Below are 17,969 nucleotides of genomic sequence, written 5' to 3' on the forward strand. Positions count from 1 at the left end.
CAATCAAACTGCATCCAGTTTCGACGGGGATTCCCCCGAGGGAAGTGACTAGCGCAATGACTGAGGCGGTAATAATAACGTGTTTGGACTGCAACATCGGCCTTAGGTCTACACAAGAGTACAGTCAAACTATAAAGATGTACCTGTTCAATGGATACAATTGCATAAATAACTAAGGGTATGATTTTTTCAACTTTGAATAAACCAAAATGTGCAATACGGCTGTTCACTGATGGATTTGATAAACATAGTGTGGGGGGGGGATCATCAGTGCGAATACTATTAATCTCAAACTATCAAAGCCACAAATCAAACCCGGCTGCCAAAAAGAGAAATTGCCACACAAGCGAGGCAAGCCTGCCAAGAAGAGTTTGTAATTTCATAAGATCTTAATAAGAATGATGTTTGTCAATATCAGCCTGGTGTGGGAGCCAAATAAGAGAATTGGGAAGTGAGGGTTAAAATAATGGGAAGTGAGTGACTGCCTGCCCTGCTTTCTCCATAATGCTCCACCCTCTGCTCTATGCTGCAGTCCTAGTTCTATCCTGCTGTAATTATCTGTGGCTATCTGCAGCTCAGGGAAATCAAAGCAGTGGCCTAAAGCCTCAGCACAGTGCTGTGTAACAGGAGTGACCAGACAGGACAGGACGGATGATGTCATCGGAGAAAGGAGAGGAGACTCTGCTGGGATCCATAGGAAGTGTAGTCCAGCCAGAGGGACAGATGATGGAGGGATGAATGGAGGGAGGGAGATCAGTTCAAGCCCCCCCCCCCCTCCCCCATTGACACAGCCTATGGGTAATAATAGCCACCCGTCTGTTGAGAAAATATGACGCGGTAGTTTAGCGAGAGCGGAGGTGAAAATGCTGTGAACCTGCAAGGATGTCATAAAGTACAGTCGAGTGGCTTATGATTCACAGCTTGGTGGAGGCATGCTATAATTTCTCTGCAAAAATAGTTGGGCCTTGGCTTAGAGGGAGCTGGAGAGAACCAAGTGCACTTTGATCTCGTGGATCTGTGGCTAATTGGTTTGACAGACGATAACACCAGTGCAAAGGGAGTGGCTACACACTGAAACTTTGATATAAGTTCTGTAGAAGCAATGAGCGGTTCTACAGATGCACCATTGAGAGCATCCTTTCGGGCTGCATCACCGCCTGGTACGGCAATTGCACCATCCGCTACAGCAGGGCTCTCCAAAGGGTGGTGCGGTCAGCCCAACGTATCACTGGGGCACACTGGCTGCCCTCCAGGACATCTTCAGCACCCAGTGTCACAAGGCCAACAAGATCATCAAGGACTTCAGACATCCAAAACTGCAGCTTTATCTCTGTTCTTTGATAAGGTCAGAAAATAAACTACCAGTTAGTCTCACACCTGCTCACTACATGGCCAAAAGTATGTTGACACCTCTTCAAATTAGTGGGCTCGGCTATTTGACGCACACCCGCTGCTTTAAGACAGGTGTATAAAATCGAGCACTCCATAGACAAACATTGGCAATCTCCATAGACAAACATTGGCAGAATAAGGGCCCGTCATAGGATGCCATCTTTCCAACAAGTCAGTTCGTCAAGTTTCCGCCCTGCTAGAACTGCCCCGGTCAAATGTACGTGCTGTTATTGTGAAGTGGAAATGTATAGGAGCAATAACGGCTCAGCCGTGAGGTGGTAGACCACAGGAGCTCACAGAACAGGACCCCCGAGTGCTGAAGCACATAAAAACTGTCTGTCCTCGGTTGCAACACTCACTAGCGAGTTCCAAACTTCCTCTGGACGCAACAACAGCACAAGAACTATTCGTTGGGAGCTTCATGAAATGGGTTTACATAGCCAAGTAGCCGCACACAAACCTAAGATCACCATGCGCAATGCCAAGCGTCGGCTGGAGTGGTGTAAAGCGCACCGCCATTGGACTCTGGATTAGTGGAAACTTGTTCTCTGGAGTGCTGAATCACACTTCACTATCTGGCAGTCCGACAGACTAATCTGGGTTTGGCGGATGCCAGGAAAACGCTACCTGCCACAATACATAGTGCCAACTGTAAAGTTTGGTGGAGGAGGAATAATGTTCTGGGGCTGGTTTTCATGGTTCGGCCTAGTTCCAGTGAAGAGAAATGTTAACACTACAGCATACAATGACATTCTAGACAATTCTGTGCTTCCAACTTTGTGGCAACAGTTTGGTAGAGGCCCTTTCCTGTTTCAGCATGATAATGCTCCCGTGCACAAAGTGAGATCCATACAGACAGTTTGTCGAGATCGTTGTGGAAGAACTTGACTGGCCTGCATAGAGTCCTGACCTCAACCCCATCACACACCTTTGGGATGAATTGGAATGTCGACTGTGAGCCAGGCCTAATCGCCCAACATCAGTGGCAGACCTCACTAATGCTCTTGTGGTTGAATGGAAGCAAGTCCCCGCAGCAAAGGGGGGACCAACTTCATATTAATGCTCGTGATTTTGGAATGAGGTGGTCGATGAGATGTTGTCCATATACCTTTGGCCATGTAGTGTACTTTTAACGCTTCCTAAAATCAGAACGGATCATGGCAAAAAGTGTTTTAGTTCCGTGGTCTTGGAATTCTCTCCAGACCAGCTTGAAACACCAGGATTTTGTTTCCTTGGAGGAGTTTAAAGGTTTGGTTGACTCACGTTACTAAGGAATGTGATCGTCATTAGACTTGATGCGGTGGTACATATGATTGATTTTCTATATATGACACTTGTATAGTTCTGCATTTGGAAAGTATTCAGACCCCTTGACTTTTTCCACATTGTGTGACGTTACAGCCTTATTCTAAATAAATCCTCAATCTTCACACAATACCCCATAATGACAAAGTGAAAACAGGTTAAGGAATTCTTGCAAATGTATAAAAAAAGAAACAGAAATACCTTATAAGTATTCAGACCCTATGCTATAAGACTCGAAATTGAGCTCAGGTTCATCCAGTTTCCATTGATCAGCCTTGATGTTTCTACAACTTGATTTGTCATCTATGCATAGTCACTTTAACTCTACCTCAACTAACAGGTGCCCCTGCACATTGACTCTGTACCGGCAACCTGTATATATATATATATATATATATATATATATATATATATATATATATATATATATATATATATATTGTTATTTTTTTACTGCTGCTCTTTAATTACTTGTTACTTTTCTCTTATTCTTATCCTTATTTTCGGTTAGGGGCTCGTAAGTAAGCGTTTCACTGTAAGCTCTACATCTGTTGTATTCAGCGCATGTGACTAATAAAATTTGATTTGATTTGAGTCCACCTGTGGTAAATTCAATTGACTGGACATGATTTGGAAAGGCACACACCTGTCAATATAAGGTCCCACAGTTGACAGTGCATGTCAGAGCAAAAACCAAGCCATGAGCTCGAAGGACTTGTCCGTAGAGACAGGATTGCGTCGAGGCACAGATCTGGGAAAGGGTACCAAAACATTTCTACAGCATTGAACGTCCCCAAGGCCTCCATCATTCTTAAATGGAAGTTTGGAACCACCAAGACTCTTCATAGAGCTTGCCGCCCGGCCAAACTGAGCAATCGGGGAAGAAGGGCCTTGGTCAGCGAGGTGACCAAGAACCCAATTGTCACTCTGGCAGAGCTCCAGAGATTCTCTGTGGAGATGGGAGAACCTTCCACAAGTACAACTGTCTCTGCAGCCCTCCACCAATCAGGCTTTTATGGTACTGTAGCATGGCCAGACGGAAGCCACTCCTCAGTAAAAGGCACATGACAGCCCGCTTGGAGTTTTCTAAAAGTCACAAAAAGGACTGACCATGAGAAACAAGATTCTCTGGTCTAATGAAACCAAGATTCAACTCTTTGGCCAGAAAGCCAAATGTCACGTCTGGAGGAAACCTGGCACCATCCCTACCATGAAGCATGGTGGTGGTGGCAGCATCATGCTGTGGGGATGTTTTTCAGCAGCAGGGACTGGGAGACTAGTCAGGATTGAGGGATAGATGAACGGAGCAAAGAACAGAGAGATCCTTGATGAAAACCTACTCTAGAGCGCTCAGGACATCAGACTGGGGCAAAGGTTCACCTTCCATCAGGACCCCAACTCTAAGCACACAGCCAAGACAATGTAGGAGTGGCTTCGAAACAAGTCTCCAAATGTCCTTGAGTGGCCCAGCCAGAGCCCGGACTTGAACCCAATGGAACATCTCTGGAGAGACCAGAAAATAGCTGTGCAGCGACATTCCCCAACCAACCTGACAGAGCTTGAGAGGATCTGCAGAGAAGAATGGGATAAACTCCCCAAATACAGGTGTGCCAAGTTTGTAGTGTCATACCCAAGAGACTCGAAGCTGTAATCACTGCCAAAGGTGCTTCAAGAAAGTACTGAGTAAAGGGTCTGAATACTTATGTAGATGTCATATTTCAGTATTTCTTTTTTATAAATTTGCAAATTTCAAACACTTTTTGATTGTCATTATGGGGTATTGTGTGCGTGTGTAGATTGATCAGGGGGAAAAAACAATTTCATCCATTTTAGAATAAGGCTGTAACGTAACAAAATGTGGGAAAAGTAATGGGGTCTGAATACTTTCCGAACTCACTGTGGAAGGGTACCAAAAAATGTCTGCAGCATTGAAGGTCCCGAACACCACAGTGGCCTGCATCATTCTTAAATTAAGTTTGGAACCACCAAGACTCGTCCTAGAGCTGGGTGCCCAGCCAAATTGAGTAATCGAAGAAGGGCCTTGGCCAGAGAGGTGACCAAGAACCCGATGATCACTCTGACAGAGCATCAGAGTTCCTCTGTGGAGATGGTTGTCTTTCTGGAAGGTTCTTCCATCTCTGCAGCACTCCACCAATCAGGCCTTTATGGTAGAGTGGCCAGACGGATGCCATTCCTCAGTAAAAGGCACATGACAGCCCACTTGGAGTCTGCCAAAAGGCACCTAAAGGACTGACCATGAGAAACAAGATTCTCTGGTCTGATGAAACAAAGCCTGAATGCCAAGCTTCACATCTGGAGGAAACCTGGCACCATCCCTATGGTGAAGCATGATGGAGGCAGCATCATGCTGTGTGGATGTTTTTCAGTCAGGGACTGGTAGACTAGTCAGGATCAAGGGAAAGATGAACGGAGCAGAGTACAGAGAGATCCTTGATGAAAACCTGCTCCAGAGCGCTCAGGACCTCAGACTGGGGCGAAGGTTCACCTTCCAACAGGACAACGACCCTGAGCACACAGCCAAGACAACACAGGAGTGGCTTCGGGACAAGTCTTTGAATGTTCTTGAGTGGCCCAGCGAGAGCCCGGACTTTAACCCGATCGAACATCTCTGGAGAGACCTGGAAATAGCTGTGCAACGACGCTCCCCATCCAACCTGACAGAACTTAAGAGGATCTGCACAGGAGAATGGGAGAAACTCCCCAAATACAGGTGTGCCAAGCCTGTAGTGTCATACCCAAGAAGACGTGAGGCAGTAATAGCTGCTAAATGTGCTTCAACAAAGTACTGAGTAAAGGGTCTGAATACTGTGTAAATGTCATATGTAAATGTCATATTTCCGTCTATGTCATATTTTGTCTATGTCCCCAAATTGTTATGGTGTGTCGATGTCTGTTAGTTGTTACAGAACGTCTGATATTTGTCTCAAACATTGTTCCCCCCAGCTGCTGTCTTGGTTGGACCTGGTCTCTCTTGAAAAAGAGATTCTCAAATGAGACTAACCTGGATTTTTTTTCTTTTTTTGTTGTTGACTAACCTGGATAAATAAAAAAAATGTAACACTGGTCACTTTAATATTTACATATGGTTTACCCACTTCATATGTTTATACTGTATTCTAGTCAAGGCTCATCCTATAAATCTACTGTACACACCTTTTATATTCATATACTGTCCATAATGTCTAAACAGCATCATATATAAATATATTTATATTCTGACATTGCTCGTTCTGACATTTCTTTCTTTCAATTTTGTGGATTTGTGTGTATTGTTTTGTATAGTTAGGTATTACTGGACTGTTGGAGCTAGAAACAAACATTTTGCAAAAAATGTGTACGCGACCAATAACATTTGATTTGACTTTCACCTCTATAAAGTGTAACACGTAAGCTTTGACTACGAAAGCGATCACACTCAGATCCACAGATAACATGGAAGATATCTACATTAGTTCAGACAGTAAGACTGCCTTTCACTAAGAAGGCAATACATGTACTATATTATAAATCAATAACCCTCTACCCAGGGGTGCAACTTTGGTTTTAGAAGTGTCCCCCGTCCCCAGTGAAAGTTGCACCCCTGCCTCAACCTATTTAGAGGACAGGGAAAAACCATTACACTGTACTTACTATACAAAATCATTATTTCCATTAAAAAAACACTACTCTTCAATGGGTAAGTCTAATGTTTTTATAAGCAGAAAGTGAACAAACTTCTGCTTTTGTCCCATTCTTCCTTTACCCACAAGAACAGAAACAGTTCCCCTGATGCTATAACAGTATGTGCCAAAGTGGAAGTGAGTTTATATGACATTCTAATTTTAAAACGGCCTTACTCAGCCTTTCTGCATTGTTCCAGGACTGGGTTAACCACCTGTTAGCAATTACAACCTCTGATGTAAAATATACCAATAGTGCTCCACTTCTGGCCTAGATTCAGATGAATTCGAGGAAAGTGTGGGCAAGAGAAGGGTTGTATAATGTTTCATGGACGGTTTCCAATGTGAGTACTGGGCGTGTGTGTGGGCTGCGGCTGGCAGTAGGGAACACACCGCACCAACAGGTGTCCCTGTGAATACTGCAGCAGACACACTGGCCCTCAGAAACCATTCAAAAATCTTATGTCATTCAGAGAACTCTGCCAGCTCTTGCAAAACCAAACATTCCTGACTCTGTTGTTAATTTCGGGCAGTTGGCTAACGTTGTCAATGAAATCAGATATATCGCCAGAGTAAAAGAGGAAAAGAGGAGACATTCTGCAAAAGCTCCCAACATTAAGACAGGGAATTCACTTCCCTGAAAAAAATAAAAAAATGTCCATAAAGCAATTGGCTGGGGTAGAATGCATTAGGGCTCTGGCACAGAGGTTGGCAAGCCACCCTGGATGAAAGGACATCTCTGCCCCTAAAACTAGTGCTCCAGGAACCCTGTCAAACCGCTGACCCAAAATCCTCTGCGATATATTATGGGAAACAAATAAGCCAGGAGACCGCAGAGATTTATATCAGGCGTGCCATGGCCCGCCAGTGCTCCCTGAATTCATTCATCTTTTGCAAATGTTACATGGTCCTATTTCCCTGCGCTGTGAGGGCCAAGACAAGCCACGCAACGCCACAGAAGCTGTGCCCGAGTATTCTGCTGGATACCAACCATAAAATCCAAACATTTCGGACGAGACAACATGAACTATATGTTGAGTACTTGCCCAATGTACATTTGACAGCATGGATATGTGGTTGTTTGAAACCAAGGGTTTGATTTATTTTGGTTGCAGTTCTAAATTGTAGCTCTAAAGTAACTAAGGCAATAAGACCGAGAGAATCGGAATAATATGCACATAAACAGTTGCCAAAAACCTTGTTCATTTCAAAAAGGGTCTGCAGAGAACAGATAAATCCACATTGTGCGGCGAGATCAAAAGACAAAGATGATTAGATGAAATAACCCACTATTCTGTGAATGGTTAGACCGTGTGTGTGTGTATATACATATAATTAGTATATTTTTTTTATACATTATTTGCTAAACTAAATTCATGTGAATGATTAATTTATAGTAGGGACAGATTTACTGGTGAGGATGGGTTCACCAGCAGCAAATACAAAGACTGCTGAACAATGAATCAACTGGCCACCCAGACTATTTACATTGACCCCCCCTTGTTTTTACACTGCTGCTACTCGCTGTTCATTATCAATGCATAGTCACTTTACCCCTACCTACATGAACAAATAACCTCGACTAACCTGTACCCCCGCACACTGACTCGGTACCAGTACCCTCTGTATATAGCCCCGTTATGTTATTTTATTGTGTTATTTCTTTTTTTACTTTAGTTTATTTTGTAAATATTTTCTTAACTATTTCTAGACCTGCATTGTTGGTTAAGGGCTTGTAAGTAAGCATTTCACAGTAAGGTCTACACCCGTTGTATTCGGCGCATGTGACAAATACAGTTTGATTTGAAACATCTAAAGAATAAGCTACTAGCAAAACAAGCGAGTAAGAATTGTACTTAAACTCCCCCCTCATACTCATCTGGAGATGGAGCATTTTTTTCATCTCTATGTAACTGTATATGTAAAAAAAAAATATATGTTTTAAATAAAAATCGGGACCACAATGTAAATAAGTCCCCGACTTTATTGTGCAATACCGGTCACTTTAAAAAAAGTTTTTGTGTATATGTATTTTTTTAACTAACAAATCAAATCAATAAATCCAAACTGTGCAGCGGCCAATTGATGAACTGAAAAAGACATCTGTTACAAAACACCAAAAAGTTTAATGACATTCAGAGACTGTCAAGCCAAGCCTTCGATACTGTGTAGTTCTACATGGTAGAGAGGAATGTATTTTCTGTTTGTCGCAAACTATGATATTGAAGTGTCCTAAGTCAGTAGGCTTTGTTTATTGGTTGTATGGTGCATTGGTACAGAAACCTTTGTGGAAAATGTGTTGCATATATTTTATATAATTGTAAATATGGCATCAAAATGTTGAAAGTCAGATTGCCCACTAGTTGATGATTGTCTGCAGCTGGCTCTGATTCTAGTGTAATGAAACAGGCAGGGAGAGGGAGCTCATTCGTGGTCGTCGGTGAACCGTTTATAAACACAGGGTCACTACAGTTATTGTTATTTATGGTCGTTTTTTTTTATGACACCTTGAGTTGGACCAGCCACCCCGTCAATTTCGATCTGTCCCTAACAAGTGTGGCTTGAGCATGATCTACTATAGGCTTGGTGTAAAAGTCAGAGTTGATTCCTGCAAATTATCCATGGGCTTTTTCTATTCTCCATTTCTCTTTTCAACATAACGACAACACATTTCTCTGCGTCTCATATTTTCAGAATTTTGAGCAACCAGGGCCGAGGAGGAAGTGTGAAGCAAGGGTTATTTTGGAGCTTGATTCTGTTTAAAATTACTTCCAGATTGCATCCTCATGGGGCAGGGACTGGCCCCAGCTCTCACCTGTTACTGCCCCCCTCTGTCCAGTTCCTCACACTGCATCACTATCAATGACGTCTTCAAATGATTCGGGACCTTTTTACACAATATGCCTCATAATGAATGAATCTGACAATAAAGCCAGTCAGTCCTACCACCCACATTTAGGAAGCGTATCTACTGTATATTATATAATCTGTATCTAATATATAAAGACAAACCAATGTGTGGTGGTCTTCCAGAAATGTTATATCAATATACTGTACATTCAGCTTTGGCTTGTATGAGCCTGAAGGCTGTAAAAGTACACCCCCTGGACAGGACGCTGTCTATTGCCAGGCCTGAGTATATTTGTACAGTACCAAACAAAGTTTTCCTTTCCAAGAGGTTGAGTGTTGGATCTAGAATGATCTACACATTCTAGAACATTTGCTGTTACTTAAAAACACACCCCATGAACACGTACTTACAATCAATCCATGATGAGTTCGACACACTCTATATGGAGACAGATGGTTCGGTTGGGCCAGATTTAATTTGACCGAAATACTATAACGAGAACAAAAATATCCAAGTGTCAGAAGTTGTGTGTATAAATTAAACAACAAAGGAGATGGGCATCTGAAGAATGCTCCCAAATGACTCCAGTCTGTTTCTGTAAAGCAGGGCCATTTGTATGGATAGAGTTTCTCCAAAAGGCACAGAGCACATTTCTCAAACGAATCCACAAATCCATTTCTAAGTCAAGGGGGCTTTGAAGTCATTTTCTATGGCTTTGAATGAAAGCCGTCAAACTGGGCTGACTTACATGCTTCTATTAAGTGAACTGTAGCAGCTCATCATGCCCATCCCCAACTGAGAGAAAGAGTCAAACATTTTCTCCAGACAACTCTGTGAATATTTTAGGGACAGGTAATTCAGTGTGTAATACTTTCAGAGGCTCTGTCTTAATTGAAAGAAAACTATTCCCCACTGCTCCTGAGATTTCAGTGAATCTTGACATGGGCTGACATTTCCTGTATGCACCGGTCCCAGTCGTACGGTGTATTGTAACTTAGGGGACACCACTACTTCAGTCAGACTATGGTTCCTTTCACCTGTACCTCAGCTGTCACTCACAGTGCAGCACACTTCCAGAAGATAACAATGCTTCACCAACTCCTGCTCTAACGCCATACTTCGACCATCCTCAACCTTCTGTGTGTGATGCCACCCGAGTCATTCAGAATTCAGCATCTCAGACCATCTCTTCAACCTAATAGCAATAGGCACCGATTCCTCCACCCTTTTCACTCGTCTCGTTCCCTTGTTCCGTCCAGCGGCTAATTTGGAATGCAACCATTTCTTTTGGAAGCAGCGACTTCTGCTCGCGCTCTGCATTATTCAGCATTTCCATGAAACTCTAGGCACCCTGGAGGACTATGCCTTCCTCTCTCATTTCCATATTTGGCCTGTAGGACTCTACACTACGCCGCGTTAGGGTTTAGAAATCTTACTCGGAGAATACCAATTTGTCGATGAATGTGAGCCCCTCGCAGCCAGAGAGACACCTGGAGACCAATTTAACATGCAACTGGAGGGACCCGGTCAGCAGTTGGCAGCTAAGGACAGGCTCTGTGTCTGTCTGTCTACTGGTGTGGCCGTGACCCCACTCTCCGAGGGTGTCTCAGGGGGTGGTGGGATATGCAAAAACCACATTTCCAATTCACACATGCATATAATACACACGTTTACATGTGTGAAATAGGACAAATATGAGTACCAACCAAATTATTATTATAGTCACCCACCGACCAGCCAGTCAGCTGTCTGTCTATAATGAGAGGCCAGAGTGATACCTTCATACATATATGCATTGGAGTGAGGAGCACCCAATTTTTCCAAGTCAGAGGAACGATGGGGCGCTTATTCATGAAAACAAATTAAGTAGAAGCAGCTTGTTACATACAGGTAACTTCCTAAATAAAGGAAACACCTAAATAAAGTGTCTTAATAGGGCGTTGGGCCACCATGAGCCGCCAGATCAGATTCAATGCGCAGTGCTTTCCCTAAGCTACGGCCGTCGACTAAACAGCCGATAACAGACTTAGTCAGCCGGCTACTTTTTCCACTTCATAAGGTAATTAGGTTTATTTTAATTGAAAAGTTTCAATTCGCTTGTCAGAAATGTTTGTATAGCCTTCTCGCTCTAGAATGAACAACATGCATCTTCTAGCGATCAATTGATAGGAAAGGCGCATGTCAGTCACAAAGCAAGCAATGACAGGGAAACACTGCTGTTTGTCAGTCTGCTGTCTATCCAGCCTCTCGGTACCAGTGTTATTTTTGTGCGATGTGGTTGGCTGCAGTTTAATTTCTTTTCACGGAGGAGGGAAAACATGATGCTTCTTCATCGTCTCCTGTGAGTGAATTTAATGAGGAGTTGAAATCCACTTAATTATTGTTTTGTGGCACATTAATTTATTTTCTTCCGCGTGTTTCATATGAACAATATGCATCTAGCCAGACATGGAGTCGGGCGCATAGGCTATTTATTGATGACAGAACAGCAAGTGTTGACTAGTTCATAAAAGGTGTTGGAACTGACTGAATAAAGTAGATCTCCTATATCCCTTTGCTATTCATAAATCATACAATGTAGTTACACTGAGTGTACAAAACATTAGGAACACCTTCATAATATTGAGTTGTACCCCTTTTGCCCTCAGAACAGCCTCAATTCATTGGGCATGGACTCTATAAGGTGTCAAAAGCGTTCCACAGGGATCCTGGCCCATGTTGACTCCAATGCTTCCCACAGTTGTGTTAAGTTGGCTGGATGTCCTTTGGGTGGTGGATCATTCTTGATACACATGGGAAACTTTTGAGCGTTAAAAACCCAGCAGCGTTGCAGTTCTTGACACAAACCGGTGCGCCTGGTACCTACTACCAAACCCCGTTCAAAGGCACTTAAATGTTTTGTCTTGCCCATTCACCATCTGAAGGGCACACATTCACAATCCATGTCTCAAGGCTTAAAATGTTTTCTTTAACTTGTCTACTCCCCTTAATTTACACTGATTGAAGTGGATTTAACAAGTTACATCAAAATGGGATAATAGCTTTACCTGAATAGTCTATTTCATGGAAAGAGCAAGTGTTCCTAAAGCTTTGTATATCGCATCGGGACAATGGTATTTTATTAGAATCCCCATTAGCTGTTGTAAAACATGAAACATTACATAATACAGAACATTAATAGACAAGAACATATGAAGGACAGAACTACATCAATTTAAAAAAGGCACACGTAGCCTACATATCAATACATGTGTACAAACTATTTAGGTCAAATAGGGGAGAGGCGTTGCGCCGTGAGGTGTTGCTTTATCGGGTTTTTTAAACCAGGTTTGCTGTTCATCTGAGCAATATGAGATGGAACGCAGTTCCATGCAATAATGGCTCTATATAATATCGTACACTTTTTTGAATTTGTTCTGGATTTGGGGACTATGAAAAGACCCCTGGTGGCATGTCTGGTGGGTTAAGTGTGTATTTTCCCAGTGACCGCTAAAGTGAATTGTTAGTGCAGCCTAGAGATGGGTTCATTCGGCTCCCTAATTTGCATACTGGTAGGCTACTACTTTTTGGCAGTTATCTGCAGATAAATTATGAAAACATTTGATAAAGATGTTGAATCCTCATTGCAGGAACAATAGGAAGTGGAGAGAGCCTCAATCTGGTCCAAAATATGATAAAAGAAAACATTTTGAAGGTTATAAAAGCTAATGATAGTATTTCAGATATTTATATAGGCCTACTGAGTTGATTAAAGTGTCGACAATAGAGTAGTCAACTGCTGCTTTCTGTGTAGCAAAGCCCATGTTTAACACCTGCTTCATTCTTCAATCATACCTGTAGGTCTATTCGTGGTTACCTGACTTTGTGCACCCAAACTTTTATACAATCTGACAGGGAATCTGGGGATCCTCCCCATGAAGTTTTGCCTTTTAATTTTTATATTTAATATATTTCTATATTGTTTCTCAACAGGTAATCCATGTTTACTTGACAGAACACAACTTTCTTCTTAGGTTTTTGCCACAATAAACAAAATTGAAAGAGTAGACCATGTAGACGAGTATTTCTGACTAGATTAGTAATCTTCCGCCTTCCCCCAAAGTCCCACCCACAGTGATTGATTGACAGGTCTGAAACCCTACCAGCTCTGTGGCTCACAAATATCCTGACAATACACTGAATTCATACATTTCCAGTCATTTTTTTTGCAAAGTCATGTCTTCTACTCAATACAACACCTAATTTTTACCAATCTGGGAGGTTAAATCGTTAAAGTATTCAATAATTTAGCTGTGCATTTTGAATGGAATCAAGACATGAGAATGTACCAGAGGCCACCAAAATAGAACTCGTTCCTCAAGTATATTATAAGACCTGGCTGACTCCAGCTATGCCAAAACGCACATGTAAGTAGAGGCAGAGGTGAACTAGACAATACCAGAAGAGCATCTCACATACTGTTCAGTGCAAATATTTCACTGATTAAAAACTAAAACATAGGCTGTATATAGGCCAGTCCTCAGATGTTTTTTTCCCCCATGGCTCCTAACTGATAAAAAAGATAGGATGAAGTAGGAGCAGCATACATTGGCCCTCAAATCTGAAGCTGTGTAGCTCTGGTAGAAGTATCATGACAAACCATGCATACAGTATGTGTGTTTCGGTGATGGTAGGTAGATCAGTACTCACAGGAGCCCATGTCTCCTTGCAGCTGTAGGATCTGCGGTACTGGCATAGTGAGGACCACGGTGTCAAACTGTTCCGGGGCCCCACCCTTCCGACACACCTCCCAGATGGCGCCCTTCTGGTAGATGTGGGTAACGTGGTGGTCAAAGAACACCTCTGCCCCTGCTTGGGTGTGGAGACACAGAGTTGGCAATGTTGCAGTGAAAGACAGGGACAGATGGAGGAAGAAAAGGAAAGAAAGAGTCGGTGAGGAAGAAATCCAGAGAGGATGTAAAATATAGAGAAGACTGTGCACCACTGGGGAAATGATTAAAACTTTGTGGTTAATAATACATACATCTTGGATATGGTTACATACACTCTCTGGCGCACATGGTGGTGCCAAGAGAGTTCTAGAAAGCCATGCTACCTCACTTCATTCCATTCCCAAATTACAGATAATGAGGAGAAAAATGCAGGAAGAGATTGTGAATTAGAGAAAAGATGCACAACTCCTCTCCCTGAGGATGCCGAGTTGTACATTCCAGAATTAGACTACAGTATAAAGAAACAATTTGTCTCTTTAAAGATCAAGAACAAGGTTAGGAGCGTCATAGAGGTCCAGAAAAAATATATAGATAGAACCCTCAACCTTTTCTTTGTGGAGACTGGAGATAAAATGACAGTTGTTGCCTGAGGGGTGTTATCTGATCTGCTAATAGTGTACCATTAGGTTTTGTCCTATTAGCTAATTAATCAGTAGAGTAATCAAATGTGGAGGTAGTATATCAGGCCTCTATTCATCATTCATAACTCATTCTAAAAGGCCTGGAGTGGGTAATACTGTAGATAGCCCTACTTTGTTTGGCCTGCTAACAACTTGCTACCCACGACCTCTTATAACATTCCATGGCTTTGACCTAGAGTGACACTCTGCTATCTTTGAATTTCAATTACATTATTTGTTATCACTTTTTTGATCTTGTATGACATTCACCTTGATTTACTGAAATAGACACTTCAGTAGGGTGAAACCGGGTTAATGACCTAATCATTACTGACCAAGTTAAAGGCAATATTTGGATTAACTGATTCATCTTTTTTCAGAACTAGTTGTCAACTAAAGCATTAGTTGATCAATCAGTTTGATTAATGGATTCATCTTTACAGCCCTAGTTTTGAAGTCAAAGCAACATCCTGCAATGTCCCTGCTTGATATCTAGTTGGGCTAGGCCTTCATTATCTGGACTCAGTAAGGTTTAGACAATATAAATCACCCTATGAAATCTGGCCTTATTCCCCCCTCGCCCTCTAGGAACTTGGACAAATAAATGAAAGATGGATGAGTGGGAGGACATGAACCTCAGGACATGAGCTTCTTGCAAAATATTTGTTTAATTAAGAACAAAAGGAAAACATCTGTGAAATACTCAACAGAAAACGGCGCAAGTAAATCATTTCTCCAACAAGGTCCTTGTCGAAGATATTTGAGACTGACATCAAATACAAGGTAAAAGGGTAGAAGACAAGGCTACCTGACTGCTTAAGGAAATGTTTGACGATGGCGGACACTCCTGTTGGACTGACATAGTTTTTATGGCCTCCGTCCTTCATCACCTCCCCTTCCACAGAGGAAACCAGGGGCTTCAGAACACCATGGGCCAGCAGCTCTTCATAGAAGCTGAAACACAATGGGATGAAGATGAGAACCATCTTGGAACACAAAGAATAACTTGCTCAAAGTTAATAAAACAAACAGACACCAATGGATGGACACATTTGTTGCTTCCCCTAACGAGTATAATTGGTCAAATGTTGTATGAAAAAAATGTAAAAGAAAAAAAATGATTATGCTAGTAACATACTGCCATGGTGCTGTGGGTAATAGGTAGACCCTAGAACAACAGATTTGAGAAGTTTGGGACATGATATGCATTGATTGTGGAATACTGTACTTTTGATGCATTTTGGCGTAGTATGACGTGGCAGTAATGTACTGTGCACCAAGATCAACTATACAGGAGGGATCAGACGGACTTCTGCTGGTGGACATCCTTCCTCCTGCAACACAGAGATGAGAAAAGGCATGAAGAAAACAAACATTATGTATAAACAAAAATATTGAAATTATATTTACTCAAATTACATAACAGACTGACTGGAAAAATTGACAAATTATAATAGTTTACTGATGAGATTTCATGAGTGTTGTTAACAACATTCACATCAACTCAAACAAAACATCTGCATGTGGGCCTAAGGTTAACAGCAGCAAGAATATACATAGATCATTTTATTGGTCAGTTGTACACAAGGTCCAACTGAAATTGGACTTCTGCGTTTAACGCAAAGCCTCCGAAAGACACACACAGGCGAGAGGTGCGGGGGGCTGCCACACTAAATGCCCAGGGAGCTGTTGTTGTGGGGGGTTAAGTGCCTTGCTCAAGGGATACAACGGCAGGCAATGGCAACCCCCCGGTTGCTGGCTAGCCTCTCTAATCACTACGCTACCTGCCGTTTAGGGTTATATAACCTATACATTAGGGTCAAATATTATTTTGTGATATTTTGTGACACAGCTTCAAGCCCCAAGCCATCAGATTGCTAAATAGTGAATTAATGGTTTTATTTGTATTTTATTTAACTAGCACATGTCAGTTAAGAACAAATTCTTATTTACAATGACAGCCTACAATGGTACCCAAACTATTTGCACTGACCCTAAGCACACTCACTAAACTGTATATACAAACCATATACACACTCACTAGACTGTATATACAAACCATTTACACACACACTCACTAGACTGTATATACAAACCATATACACACACTCACTAGACTGTATATACAAACCATATACACACACTCACTAGACTGTATATACAAACCATATACACACACTCACTAGACTGTATATACAAACCATATATACACACTCACTAGACTGTATATACAAACCATATACACACACTCACTAGACTGTATATACAAACCATATACACACACTCACTAGACTGTATATACAAACCATATACACACACTCACTAGACTGTATATACAAACCATATACACACACTCACTAGACTGTATATACAAACCATATACACACACTCACTAGACTGTATATACAAACACTCACTAGACTGTATATACAAACCATATACACACACTCACTAGACTGTATATACAAACCATATACACACACTCACTAGACTGTATATACAAACCATATACACACACTCACTAGACTGTATATACAAACACTCACTAGACTGTATATACAAACCATATACACACACTCACTAAACTGTATATACAAACCATATACACACACTCACTAAACTGTATATACAAACCATATACACACACTCACTAGACTATATATACAAACCATATACACACACTCACTAGACTGAATATACAAACCATATACACACACTCACTAGACTATATATACAAACCATATACACACACACTCACGCAAAACACTACTTTGACAATCGCACACACATTCACACACACACACACCAACACAAACATCCACACACACATAGTTTGCTGCTGCTACTCTGTTCTTTATTTTACTCTTATCTATCCTGATGCCTTGTCACTTTACCCTGCGCTCATGTACCTACGTTAAATACCTCGTACCTCTGCACATTGTAAGTATTGACATTTTAATTTTAGAGACAAAAATATGTTTTAAACTCCATCAGTGGCTTGTCAACTCCATCACTGATGGCTAACCCTTAAGATCGTTTTTTTGTCAATATGCCGAAGAAATATTTTTATCACTGTTCTGCAAGAGATCTGTGGTGGAAAAAGTACCCAATTGTCATACTTGAGTAAAAGTAAAAATACGTTAATAGAAAGTGATTCAAGTAAAAGTCACCCAGTAAAATATTACTTGAGTAAAATTCTACAAGTCTTTGGTTTTAAATATACTTAAGTTTCAGAAGTAAATGTAATTGCTAAAATATACTTAAGTATCAAAAAGTGTAAAGAATATTAAATTGCATATATTAAAACAAACCAGAAGGCACAATTCTCTTGTTTTTGTTCATTTACGGA

The 17,969-nt window shown here is 41.5% G+C and overlaps 1 protein-coding gene across 3 annotated transcripts in view; it reads right to left on the reverse strand.

Moving 5' to 3' along the window:
* The window catches only part of rnls (renalase, FAD-dependent amine oxidase), a 45,318-nt gene that overhangs the window by 26,350 nt on the left and 999 nt on the right, over nucleotides 1-17,969 (reverse strand). For 2 of the 3 annotated variants that reach the window (XR_006760729.1, XM_014158281.2), the window contains exons 2-4: nucleotides 15,849-15,954; nucleotides 15,429-15,574; nucleotides 13,918-14,079 (exon numbers count right to left, since the gene is read on the reverse strand). Coding sequence is in view for 2 of the 3 variants with exons in the window: in XM_014158281.2 (XP_014013756.1) it covers nucleotides 13,918-14,079; nucleotides 15,429-15,574; nucleotides 15,849-15,954 (414 nt within the window). In the remaining variant the exon portion in view is untranslated. The remainder of the gene's footprint in view (nucleotides 1-13,917; nucleotides 14,080-15,428; nucleotides 15,575-15,848; nucleotides 15,955-17,969) is intronic. The other variant, XM_045702417.1, reaches the window with a different exon arrangement.

This window comes from Salmo salar, chromosome ssa19 (genome assembly GCF_905237065.1).
Source record: "Salmo salar chromosome ssa19, Ssal_v3.1, whole genome shotgun sequence".
NCBI lineage: Eukaryota > Metazoa > Chordata > Actinopteri > Salmoniformes > Salmonidae > Salmo > Salmo salar.